General features: G+C 40.2%; 1 protein-coding gene across 1 annotated transcript in view; it reads right to left on the bottom strand.

The window, feature by feature from the left end:
* pxdc1b (PX domain containing 1b) overlaps nucleotides 1-14296 on the bottom strand; it is a 40988-nt gene that overhangs the window by 22055 nt on the left and 4637 nt on the right. Inside the window, exons 3-4 of the mRNA XM_080418004.1 lie at nucleotides 875-966; nucleotides 172-289 (exon numbers count right to left, since the gene is read on the bottom strand). Of these exons, the coding sequence (XP_080274130.1) occupies nucleotides 172-289; nucleotides 875-966 (210 nt within the window). The remainder of the gene's footprint in view (nucleotides 1-171; nucleotides 290-874; nucleotides 967-14296) is intronic.

Below are 14296 nucleotides of genomic sequence, written 5' to 3'. Positions count from 1 at the left end.
ACATGGAAGCCACGCCATGTCTTTTTTCATTTTCATGTGCTTATCATTTACTAATTAGTTAAGTAAATGACAGTTTAAGTTAAGTTTGCGATAAAACACTATATACTGTAGACACATTTATTATTAGACTCTTATTTATTGGGTTTTTAACATTGTCATCGACAATCCTACCTGATATCTTGATTGGACTCTGAAAGCACGGCTGTATGCGGTGGACCTTGTCGTTCCTCAGCACCTGATCCAGAGGCGACCGCTCGAAGAACGTCAGCATCACCTCTGACCTGGAATACTGTGGAATGAGGGGTTTAGAGTACATTAGTGATGTGGAATATAATCTTTCCCTTTGGTGGGATAAGTACTGTACCGTACCTAAGTAAATTAAGAAAAAATAAGAACATTTTCAATACTTTTACTTCTACTCCACTACATCTCAGAGGCAAATATTGTACTTTTACTCCACTACAATTATTTGCAAACTTTAGTTACTAGTTACTTTGTAGATTTTGATTATTATTACAAAACATACATTTAACCTCTTCAGCCCTATTTAAACTTTGGCGATTTGAAAATAGACGATCTACAAGCTCACAAGTCACACTGTTTCAGCTGGAAGTGAGATTCCCCATTCTAGTGAATGCGGCAGCCTAGAGGGCGGAGCCAAAAGTACACCGACCGTATGTCACTGATCACATGACCTCAACAATAAATTCTCCAGTTCTAGGCAACATAGAAAGGGGGGACTTTGTTCTTATTTCCACACAACAGCTCTAAGGTGTATTAAAGACATATAGTTCAATGTTGAAAATGAGTGGTATTCCCCTTCAAGTGTAACAGTGATGAAATGGTGACAGTGGTGAGTGATGGATGAACCAACCTTCCATGGCATGTTGATGGCGTTCTTCAGCAGCCTCTCCACCTCGTTTAACTTCATCTCTATGTCACTCGCCTCTTTAATCTTTACCAGTCCTGAAACAAATAAAGATACACACACAACTTAAAGGGATATTTCACTTTCAAAAAAACTTTTGGTCATTTTATCGTCTATTCAGTTTATAAGTTGCTAGATTTAGTATTTAGATATTTGATATTCATTTTATCAGACACGCCCCCTTCCTATACAAACCCATTATAACTTCAAACTCCATTTTAACCCGTTAGATTCATCAAAAACACCCGTCCTTGGTTCTGCTGACTCACCCTGCCCTCCTAATACGTGAGGGGGCCGTGTTTTTTTGATTACTTTTTTCATTTTTTTTTTAATGTATTTAATTTTTTTCATTTTCCAAAAAATATATAAAAAATAAATGAAAAAAGTCAACGAAAAAACACGGCCCCCTCGCGTATTAGGAGGGCAGGGTGAGTCAGCAGAGCCAAGGACGGGTGTTTTTGATCAATCTAACGGGTTAAAAATGGAGTTTGAAGTTATAATGGGTTTGTATAGGAAGGGGGCGTGTCTGATACAATGAATATCAAATATCTAAATAATGAATCAAGCAACTTAAAAACTGTATGGGGGTCTCACTAAAGCCTGAGTAGACGATAAAATGAGCAAACGTTTTTTTGAAAGTGAAATATCCCTTTAAGGCACTATATTGTGGATGATGATTAATCAATGAACTATTACATATATATATTAATATTTAAATACAGATCTTAAAATAGATCTCACTTTATGGAATACATATTGTATTGTCTGTCGTGAAAATCAATTTGTGAACAAGTTGTGTTCAAATAAATAAACAACAAACAACGATAAGAAAATAATTCAATTGGAGAGCCCATCCAGACACCAGAATAGGAAAGAAAGTATGCAATAAATGATTTGCGATAAAGCCACGAAACCCTGAACTGAGTTGATCCATCGTATAAGTGTGTGTGTGTGTGTGTGTGTGTGTGTGTGTGTGTGTGTGTGTGTGTGTGTGTGTGTGTGTGTGTGTGTGTGTGTGTGTGTGTGTGTGTGTGTGTGTGTGTGTGTGGATTCCAACGAGGCCTTGGTGCAATATTAACCATTTAGCTAACATAACTCTGTCAGTAAAGAAAAATGATCCTGACCTGAAACCGAACTAGGGACCCCCCCCACCCCCCACCCTGACAAGCACTTGGAATTGTAGGCATTTGATTTAGTATTAGGCTCGGTTCCACAGATACATTTTGTGAAAATAGCCGATCTACAATATAGCCTCTTTCTTAAACGTAATTGACAATTTGGCCAATTTGGTATTAAAAAGGTCTTAAAAGTGATAAATTGTCTCCAAGGGGGATTCCTAAATGTAGACCCCCAGTTTGGGAACCATACGCTCTGCTGTATAATCCCAAATCAGTTTCATAAAGAGCATTTCCAGCCAGACTGGGGTAACACAAGGAGAACTATAATAGTGTGACCTTTGCTTCCAAAGAGTCAGGAAACACCAGGACTAGAATGGGTTAACCCATTAAGACCAGGGAAGCATCTGTCATTTTATTATAGTTTTTACTTTGGCTTTTCTTTTTGAAAAATCATGAATTATTTTGCAAATCTTTGAATGTACATACATTTACTATACAATATATTTACTATAATATGAATGCATTGTAAAGCGAACATTTTTAACAAAAATATTTGCTTCTGTGGATTCTTACTTAAGTTGATATGATATCAGTGGTTCTCAAACCACCCAAAATTATATGTATACGGCCCCGGATCCCCCCCCTCCAAATATGTTGTTCCAGGGACCCCCCAGAAGCAAAGATTTGAGTTAAAAATGTTAAATATATTCAAAGATGTGCACACATTTTCACGATTTATTTTTCAAAAAATAGCAGATATTCAAGCTCATAGCGCGGCACTCGGTGCCGCGCTATGAGCTTGAATATCTGCTATTTTTGAATAGCCAATGAAATCTTAAAGTGACACAGATGCGTTCCCGGTCTTAATGGGTTAATAAACCACTCCTCTTCTAAAAGGTTGGCTGCTAATTCAAGTGACAGGCGGGCAGGAGGAAACCTGTTCAATGAACGCACTAACCTTTATTAACAATACTCACTGGCACTGCCCTCAGCAGCCAGCGCTGCATTGAGACGACACATTCATAATAAACTATTTAAAGTTTTCTTTGATAAGAGATAAAAGCAATAGCAGCTGTATAGACCAGTGGGTCCCAAAGTTTTTAGTCCAAGACCCCAAAAGAGACATTAGACATTTGCCCGGGACCCAAAACTAGTGAAAACAGCAGATCTACAAGCTCACACCGCTTTGTGGCGGCGAATTCTAACAACACAATACACACATCTGGTACGGTGCTCCCTAGCACAAAACATTTTCAGATGGGAGGTCTACGGACAAATACATAATTAATTTGGGGGTCCATGACGTGAAAACATTTGAGAACCACTGTTTTAAATATGAATTAAAAACTTTGGAAGCAAGCCCTAAATAAGCAACTACAAACTACCAATATTTACAAGCAACTTTATAGAAAAAGAAGCCCAAAGTCGCTTATAATAAGCAGGACATGGCAACACTGGCAGCGACCTTTATCATAGCCTTTCCCCAGTTATAGTTGTGTCTTTTTTTCATACACACGCACAACGCCAGAACAATGTCCTCACATGCACCACACAGACATAATGATGGATGGGGGGGGGGGGACGCGTAGAGGCGTGCCTCCTGGCAGAGATCTGTGCTCCACTGAGCCCCCCTTTTTCTAGCTTTATGACATATGACCCGTTCGTTACATTACTCAGCACAGCATCATCATTATAGGGTCATGCTGCAGAAAGAGGGACAGGAAATTGCAAACACTGTAACGATGACTAAGCGATTGCAACGGTACAACAATGTAGTTCTGTCTGATGTGAAGAACGTGCTACAAACAACATGTTAACCAGAGCTGATGTAAAATAGAAGCTCTGTGTCTATGAGGACACGAGGCAGCTCTCTGCAAACCTCACAGTCAGTGTGGCCAGATTTTACGAGAGAAATAAGCAACCAGGTCTATGAAAACAAGCCCAAAAGAAGCGACTAGGCTACGGCTATTTGCAAATAGCCGATCTTCAAGCTCAATCAACAGGCAACATATTCTCTGACAAGATATATTAACCAACTATAAATTGTTACGTTAGAGAATAGAGGTTTTATTGTGGTGTGATTTGTGCAGTGAGACAATCTAAATGAAAGAGTAGATCTTTCAGTGTGCTTGAATGTGTTGTGATGGATTCAGCGACCTCCTGCTGAGGATACAGAGCCTAGAGCAACAACAAAACAGCACCACACAATACAAGGCAGTTACTGTATATTTGACATGTTTTATAATATAATAATTTATATCTACAAAGTAGTAACTAAAGTTGTCAAATAATTGTAGTGGAGTAAAAGTACAATATTTGCCTCCATGTAGTGGAGTAGAAGTAAAAAGTATTGAAATTTCAAAATGCTCAAGTAAAGTAAAAAAATCACACCCTGTGTGAAGTGGGCGGTGTCTTGCTAGCTAATCACAATACTGAATGGAGTCGATCAATCATGTACAAAAGATAAATACATTTATTGAAACACTCTTTATGATGGACGAAACCATAACTTGAAAAAAAACAAATTTATGTTTTTTTTTCAAGTTATGGTTGCTTATATAGGGCTATGCACATGTGTCATGTGACACTGGCCAATCACAGTCCTGAATAGATTGTGATTGGCCAATCACAGCGCAGGATAATTGTACAAATTTCCAAACCTCACTTTTAGGGGCGGTTTCACTGCCCAAGATATTTGTACATTTTTCCAAATCTCACTTATAGGGGCGGTTTCACCGCCCAAAAAAAAAAAAAGTACTTAGTTACTTTAGACCACTGCTTTCAGTGTGCTTGAATGTTTTGTGATGGATTCAGTGACCTCCTACTAAGGATAAAGCCTAGAGCAACAGCAAACCAACACCACACAATACAAGGCAGTTACTGTATATACAAAACATGAGGACATTACTTCTCTTCAGACTAAACCAAGCCCGGATGCAGTCGCTCTAGTCTAGTTCTTTTCCCTGTAAATCAGTGGTTTTCAACCATTTTTCATAATGGTCCATTATTTATTCGGCATTTAAGCCATGGAACCACCGTTTGATGAGATTTAGACTCTCCATGCTGTATTGATGTTGGTACCAATGTTTGCCTGAGAGATAACAGGCCAACATTGATTAAAATACAATTATTCTACATTCTCTAATTGTGTGACTTCTTGTAAATTAAGTAATGCAGATGTTTAACAATAATTTAAATCTTGAGAGTGTAAAATGAAACCAAATGGACCCGCAAGGGTCCATTTGGTTTCATTTTACGCTGTCAAGAGTTAAAGATCTATAAGGGTCCATTTGGTTACCAACTCTCCATCATTTAGCTGGGGACCACCTGGAACCCCCTGAAGGACCACTGGTGGTCCCCGGACCAGAGGTTGAGAACCACTGCTGCAAACCAATGACTCCATGGGACCTCAGAAAGAAACTTGGAGAAAACAAAAAATCTATATCTACTGTATATATTATTGTATTATATATACACAGGAGTCTCCCTGTCTCACCAGCTCTTTAGCAAATAGTAAATGCATTTCATCAGGTCGGGAATTGTACCCAATCGGGAGAAAGAATCCATACAGGATGAACAATAAAAAAGTAGAATTGGAAGTGATGATGAAATGAACAGACAAAATTGGAACTGGAACACTATAAAATTGAAGATGATAAATGGGTTATTTTTTCCTGATAAAAACTGAAATTGGCAACCCACCGGAAAGTGTATTTTCAGGTTTAAAGGTTCTATGACATTCATTTTCACTTTTTTTTTTTAAATGTTTTTTGGGGGGTTTTATGACCTCAATTACACCCCAAAAATCTGAACTTTGAACATTCAGTGGATTTTCTGTGGTCTGGGGTTTTCTGAATAATTAGGCTGAAAAGTAATCTAAGCTTGGCCCTTCGGCAGTGAGGTCACAGCCGATTAATCCCGCCCACTCTCCTCCTCGCCCCTCCCCTCCCCTACCCTTTCCTTTGGGGGGGGGGGGGGGGGGGGGGGGGCGGCGGAGCAGAGGCGATGATTGACAGGCAAAATCCCTCACCAGCGACACCCGCAGGCAAGGATTTATTTTTTCATTGCAGTTGAAAAGGCTTTAGAAATGTGAGAGAAAAACACCTGCCATGGATCAATGGAGTGGAATTTTTTGGTTAAAACTTTCTATACACGTTTGAAGGACCATGACAAAGACTTTTAATGTGTGGTAAAACTGAACGTCATGAAACCTTTAAAGAGCTGGAGAGATGGTGAGACCGCTGTCATTGAACAAACACTCTACACAGCACTCACACTACCTTTAAAGTTGGTGGAATCCCAATCAATCACTTACTGGTTTAGTAGAGCCAACCCTATAGCAGGTTTGACAGTGAGAAAAGGCACATTTCAAGCTCTCTCTGCTAACCGAGTGAAAGAGTATTTATAAAGAGTCTCCCACATCTGGAATTTGTATAATACTGTATGTTTTTTAAAGATGGGCACACAGCCTGCTATAATGCTTATGAAAGTAAGAAGAGAGGAAACCATGTGCCATAAACAAATTAAAAACAGTACATAAAATGTATTCATATAGAATTAGTATCAGGGGACCACTATCTTCCCCAAAACGTGGTTAGTGATGTGTGGTGGAATTTCTACCTTAGAGTGTGGAGAAGGCCAATTGGGGAGGGATTAAAATCCTCAACGATCCACTAATTATCACTAATAATCACCTGGCTGATAGTATACTAAGGGCGCGCTCCCACCAAGAGTTGGCTGGCCGCTGTTAAACGCAGGTTGTGCGCGGCCACAGTTTTTTGCAGCCAGCGGATTCTAAAAAACGGGAGTGTCGCGCCTGTCACTCACTTTCAGGACTCTCCCCGTAGCCAACGCCTGCTGCCTTGAGCACCATGTTGCTTCCTGAATGTTGGGACGGTCCGCCTTCGACTCACCCGATTGGACAGAGGGAGAAAATCAGCGCCTGCCTCCAGCAGTTTTATGCTTAGTCGCGGAGAGCAGATAAACGCAAGGTCTGCGCGACAAGCGGAAAAATCTGCTCTTGCGTGAATCCACGCATTTGCATTGACAATGCATTGGCAGATTCTGCAAACAGCGGCCAGCCAACTCTTGGTGGGAGCGCGCCCTAACCCCACAGGCCAGGGCTAGTTGTTGAAAACAAAAGCAGCGGTCTGGTTTCCTTTTAGGCTTCCTTTTAGTTTTAAGTGTATTTTCTCCAATTTCCTGTCAGTGTCCATTTCCTGTCTGTCTGAGCTTCCTGGTCGTATAGCTGCCCAGCATGCTGACGTTATGTTTCTCTGTGACATTATTCACAGCTCTGATCATTTGGACAAATAATCCTGATGCTTTCCTAGCATTCTGCATACTATTCCTCTCACTGTGACAAATCAGTCCAAGATAAAGTTAAGGGTTAAAGGTTTAATGACATTCACTTTTACACCACATTCAAAGTCTTTGTCCTGGTCCTTCAAAAGTGTACAAAAAGTTTTAAGTGAAAATTCCATTCCAGTGATCCATGGCAGGTGTTTTTCTCTCACATTTCTAAAGCCTTTTCAACTGCAATGAAAAAAGAAATCTTTGCCTGCGGGTGTCGCTGGTGAGGGATTTTGCCTGTCAATCATCGCCTCTGCTCCGCCCCTCTCAAAGGAAAGGATAGGGGAGGGGAGGGGCGAGGAGGAGAGTGGGCGGGATTAATCGACTGTGACCTCACTGTCGAAGGGCCAAGCTCAGATTACTTTTCAGCCTAATTATTCAGAAAACCCCAGACCACAGAAAATCCACTGAATGTTCTAAGTTCAGGTTTTTTGGGTGTAATTGAGGTCATAAAACCCCAAATAAAACATTGAAAATAAAAAAAGTGAAAATGAATGTCATGATACCTTTAAAGGGCTAGCCCACCCAAAACACCCCCAATGTGACCAGTAGGCAGCGGTTCCGGTAGGAGACACAAAGTAAATGGTAAATGGCGCTTTTATCCAAAGCGCTTTACATAGATTGTGCATTATACATTCACACATTCACACACACATTCACACACCGATGGAGGAGGAAACCATGCAAGGCACCAACCTGCTCATCGGGAGCGATTAGGGGTTCAGTGTCTTGCTCAAGGACACTTCTACACCAACTCTGGGGGAGCCCGGGATCGAACTGGGAACCTCACGGTTCACCATTCGGCCGCTCTACCCCTGAGTCACTGCCGCTTCAAAAGTAGACTCTTTATGTCTCCTACCGGTCCACTGGTCATCAAATTATTGTCTTAGGAATGCGACAAAAACTAAAGAAATATCCATGAATTCAAGTTCACATGGGGTGACTGATACATAGAAAAAAAGATTTGTTTTGGGTGAACTATCCCTTTAAGCTATACCTGCGTTTACTACTGTACATCAGTTGTTCTTCTCAACCTTTTTCACGTCAAGGACCCCCATGTATTTGGCTGCGGACCCCCATCTGAAAATGTTTTGTTCCGGGGACCCCCAGAAGCACAGATTTGAGTTAAAAAATGTTCGCTTTAAAAATCTATATATATATATTCAAGGATTTGCCCCCCCCCCCCCCCCCCACTTTGAGAAGCAATGAACTACATGGACCAAACGCTACGACCAAAACAGCAATTACACATCAACTACATGGCAGTAACTGTAACTAATACTTTGTTGTATGAGAGCGTTGCTCATGCTGTTCTTTACATAAAGGTGGAGCGAGGACATAACCATCAGCTATCATGACATTTTAACAACAACAGACCAGACAGATAACATCAGAGATAAGCTAAAGAAGAAGATAAAATGTTCTAGGGCACCGGAGACGCTATGCCATGTCATCCTCAACAGTGGTGGAAGATGTACTCAGATGTTTTACTTAAGTAAAAGTACCAATACCACAATATAAAAAAATACTCTGTTACAAGTAAAAGGCCTGTGTTCAAATTGTTACAGGAATAAAAGTACAAAAGTATTGGCATCAAAATATACTTACCAAAAGTAAAACTACTCAAATGTTTGAAAATAGCAGATCTACATGCTCACAACGCGTCGCATTGCGACGCGTTGTGAGCTTGTAGATCGGCTATTTTCAAATAGCCTGGGTATAAAATAGGGCTAAAGTGGTTAATGTATGTTTTATAATATAATACTTATATCTACAAAGTAACTAGTAACTAAAGTCTTCAAATAATTGTAGTGGAGTAAAAGTACAATATTTGCCTCTGAGATGTAGTGGAGTAGAAGTAAAAGTACAGAAAATTGGAAATACTCCAGTAAAGTAGAAATATCTCAAAATTGTACTTAAGTACAGTACTTGAGTACAGGTACTTAATTGCAGTACCTGTACTCAAGTACACTGATCCTCAACCACGCTATCTCAACAGTCATCAGACCAAACAAACAGCGGTTTCACAAGCAGCCTCTACCTCCTGCACCACATCAGATAAGAGCCAGTCAGCTGCATGACACCATGACACCATGACACCATGATAATCATCTAACTGCTAAAAACTCTCACTTGTTCCATGATCAACACACCAGGTCCAGGCTAAAGTTATTAACCCATTAAGACCGGGAACACATCTGTGTCATTTTAAGATTTCTTTGGCAATTAAAAAAATAGTAGACATACAAGCTCACAAGCTTGTAGATCTGCTATTTTTTATTTATTTTTATCCTGAACATTTGTTCAAATATTTTGATATACTGTATGTATATATTTAAAGTGAACATTTGTAACTCCGATCTTTGCTTCTGGGGGGGGGGGGGGGGGTCCCTGTAACAATATATGTTGAGATGGGGGTCGGCGGACAAATACATATAATTTTGGGGGTCCTTGATATGAAAAAGGTTTGAGAACCACTGATATTATAGCAACATCATTTTTTTTTCAAAAGAACTGTTAGGATTTAGAAGACATTTGTAGAATCCCCCCAGAAGCAAAGATTTGAGTTACAAATGTTACAAAAATACATATATTCAAACCAAAGATTTGCAAAAATGTTCAAGATTTTTCAAAAGTAGCAGATCTACAAGCTCAGTGCCGCGCTATGAGCTTGTAGATCTGCTATTTTTGAATAGCCAAAGAAATAGCCAAAATAATTCTAGAATAGCCAAAAAACTCTCGCTTGTTCCATCAACACACCAGGTCCAGGCTAAAGTCATTACACACATCTGCTTGTCCTGCTATTCACTGTGTGTCTGTAACAAGAATTCTGTAACAATTCTGATGCCTAAATTAACTTGTTGAGACCTTTCTTGTCCGAGTTTATATGCCTGTGTTGCCTAAATCATGAGCTGAACAAACACAATCTGTGCAATAGTTACAATTATGAAACTTTACTTGACCATTAATTGTTGCTCAAATAATTGAATGAATAGTGGATATAGCCGATCTTCAAGCTCAAAACGCACACGTTTTGAGCTTGCATGTATACCTGCTATTTCCACTATTTTTGAAACTCTCAAATAATTGCAATTAGGCGATTATGTAATAATTGCAACAGGCCCCTGTGCAATCACTGCCTGTCTATGACTGTCCATCCGTTTCCCGAAAAATTGACAAAGAGTGATCAGTTGGTTTAGTTTTACAGACTCGTTTCACAAACTTTCAACACTAACAGCATGTATTGAACCTGGGATATCTGTTGTTGGTTGGACATTCTATAATAGGCCATGCAGCTACTGACTCTGGGGTCATGTGTAGACGTAGCCTACTGTTATGAGCAGGGACGAGCAGAGTATGTTAGAGAGGCAGGGGCTGAAATTCTGAAATTCTAAAAGGGGCACTTTTGGTGAAAATATCGAAAATAGCCGATCTACAAGCTCACAACGCGTCGCAGTGCGACGCGTTGTGAGCTTGGAGATCGGCTATTTTCGGTGCGTGATACCACACTGAACATAAGCATAATCAAGCCAATACTGGAGATGTGGCGTACGGCATGGATTTCTACACAGAGAGGGCAATTCTTTCAACATAAAATGCTGCATTCAAAGTCAGGAGAGTTTGGAAAAGGCAATTCTCTTGAATGCTGCCTTCAGGTATGGCATGGAAAGGGGGCATTTAAATGTTTTTCACCATAGTACAAAACTGCCTTCATGGTCTGGAGAGGGCACTTTTTACAGACGGTTAAAAGGGCAGGGGCTCAAGCCCCCTTTGATGTCTATGTGTGCACACGCATGGTTATGAGGAGTTTGAAAAACTCTTCACGCACAGAGAGAACCTACAGCGTCTAAATATAGGCTCTGTCCACTCCTCTCCTCTCCTCTCCTCTCCTCTCCTCCCTCTCCTCTCCTCTCCCAGCCCTGTTTATCTCCCTCTCCCTCCTCCTCTCCTCTCCCAGCCCTGTTTATCACCCTCTCCCTCCTCCTCTCCTCTCCTCAGCCCTGTTTATCTCCCTCTCTCCCTCTCATCATCATGACATCAGTCTGAAAGTTCTTCCACGCCTCCCTGGTTGCCCGGGGCAACGGCACAGAAACAGGAAAACATGAACCAGAGGCCAGGAGCCATGCAGAGAGACTGGAGCGTTGGTTTTGAGGCGAGGTGACAAAGGCCACAAAGCTACTTCTCTATACTAGCAGGCAGTGACGGAAAAGAGTATTCAAATGTTTTACTTAAGTAAAAAAGTATCAATACTGCAGTGTAGAAATACTCTGTAAGGTATTAAAAATGTACTTGAGTAAAAGTACAAAAGTATTGGTATCAAAATGTACTTAAAGTACCAAAAGTAAAAGTACTCATCGCGCAGAATGTCCCATTTCACAAGTTCATAATGCATACAAATATTTTGAAAATAGCAGATCTAAAAGCTCACAATGGGTCGCGATGCGACGCATTGTGAGCTTGTAGATCGGCTATGTTCAAATGGCCGAAATGGATATATAGGGCTGAAGTGGTTAATGTATGTTTTGTGATAATGATCAAAATCTGCAAAGTAGTAACTAAAGTTTTCATATAATTGTAGTGGAGTAAAAAGTATAATGTTTGCCTCTGAGATGTAGTGGAGTAGAAGTAAAAGTATTGAAAATGGGAAATACTCCAGTGAAGTAAAAAAAAAATCCTCAAAAGTGTACTTAAGTACAGTACTTGAGTAAATGTACTTAGTTACTTTCCACCACTGCTGGAGCGTTGGTTGAGGCGAGGTGACGAAGGCCACAAAGCTACTTCGCTCTACTAGCAGGACGTCCTGTCCCAAGCAGCAGTTATAGGGAGGATGTAAATGAAATATGGAGCTGAGGTGGGAATTAGAAAAAGGCTCAACAGAACAGGACAGGACGGGGGGGGATTCATGTGTGGCTAGCAGCAGCAATCCATCTCTGGAGATGTCAAAGAAGCTATATATCAGAGGCACTGCTGAAGTAGTAGTGCCCAGAACACATCTACACATCAACACTGTTCTCGCAGGTTCCGCAATTCATCTTTCAGTTTGAGAGAGAAGGGTGTATTAAAAGAGATCCAAAAAACAAGAAGTGCAAACTGACAGTCAGTCAGTCATGAGTCAGCCCGACAAATCTCTTCCCATAATCAGTGTTGCCATGTCCGCTTTATTATAAGCGACTTTGGGCTTGTTTTTCTGTAAAGTTGCATAAGTTGTAAATATTGGTAGTTTGCGAGTTGCTTATTTTGGGCTTGTTTTCTAAATGTTGTTTAAACCAGTGGTTCTCAAACATTTTTATGTCAACGACCCCCTAATTAATATATCATTGTCCCTGTATCTCCATCCGTAACAGATTTATGTTCTAAAAATGTTTCAAAAATATAAAAAAAAATCCCTTTTTTCCACAAATCTTTTTTGAAAATAGCCGATCCACAAGCTCCACAACGCGTCGCATCGCGACGCACTGTGAGCTTGTAGATCTGCTATTTTCAAATAGCCGATCGTACATAGGTTTTAAAGTGCTCATGTGTTTGTCGCTTCTTTTGGGGGCTCGCGTTTGCATAGACCTGGTTTGCTTAATTATCTCGCAAAACCTGGCAACACTGCCCATAATGTAGACAAACAGCACATTTTAGCAGAGGTTCATATGGAGCAGCCAAAGTAACTGTAGTCTGTTGACGACTTCTCAGCTATTTCAGTGTTAGGGGGGAGGAAGGAAGTGAAGCCACCGAAGGCATGCTTCCAAAATATACTTATAGGCTCATGTTGGCAGACGTTGGCACAGACAAAAAGAGAAGTGCCAGGGAGACAGTGGTGGGAGATAATAGACCCAGCAGACACATACTGAACATTCTGCCAAACCCCCGTGTGGGGCCTGGGGGGCTACCACCACCACACCACAGTGACAGGGGCCCCCAGATTCAAGCAGTGGTGGAAAAAGTACTCGAATGTTTTACTTAGGTAAAGGTATCGATACTAGCAATGTAGAAGTATTCCGTTACAAGTAAAAGTCCGGAATTAAAAATTTACTTGAGTAAAAGTACAAAAGTATTGGTATCAAAATGTACTTAAAAGTAAATGTACTAAAATGTTTGAAAATAGCAGATCTACAAGCTCACAACGGTGCGACGCGTTGTGAGCTTGTAGATCTGCTATTTTCAAATAGCCTATGGTATGAAATAGGGCTAAAGTGGTTCATGTATGTTTTATAATGTAATCATTTATATCTGCAAAGTGACTAAGGTTTTCAAATAATTGTAGTGCAGTAAAAGTACAATAGTTTCCTCTGAGATGTAGTGGAGTAGAAGTAAAAGTATAGACAGTTACTTTACACCATATAGTGACAGAGGCCCAGATTCAAGGCTATGGTTATGGGCTACATTTGGCACGAACTTTAGCCCAATGAAAAGCAAGCACTGCTTTTACCAAACCAAACCCCTTTGGAACTATTATAGACTGCATAGAACTTTGGAGCAAAACAACTCCTATTTCAGAATAGCATCTCTGTGCCGCGCTACGAGCTTGTAGATCTGCCATTTTTGAAAGAGTGTGCAAGTCTTTGAATATATATGTTTTTTAAAGTGAACATTTGTAACTCAAATCTTTGCTTCAGGGGATTCTACAAATAAATGTCTTCTAAATCCTAACATAATATTTTTTTAAACGTATACGTTGCTATAATATCAGTGGTTCTCAAACTTCTTTTTATGTCAAGAACCCCCAGAATTATATGTATTTATCACCCCCCTCATCTCAAAAGTTAGATAAAGTTAAAAATGTATATATATTCAAAGATTTGCACACATTTTCACAATTTCTTTCAAGAATAGCAGATCTACACAGCCAAAGACATCTAAAATGACACAGATGCGTTCACGGATTGAATTGGTTGAAATGTTTCTGACT

Source organism: Gymnoscopelus braueri (genome assembly GCF_963280865.1).
Source record: "Gymnoscopelus braueri genome assembly, chromosome: 21".
In the NCBI taxonomy this organism is placed as follows: Eukaryota; Metazoa; Chordata; class Actinopteri; order Myctophiformes; family Myctophidae; genus Gymnoscopelus; species Gymnoscopelus braueri.
The sequence above is the reverse complement of the archived record's forward strand: the minus strand, read 5'-3'. Positions and strand labels throughout refer to the sequence as shown.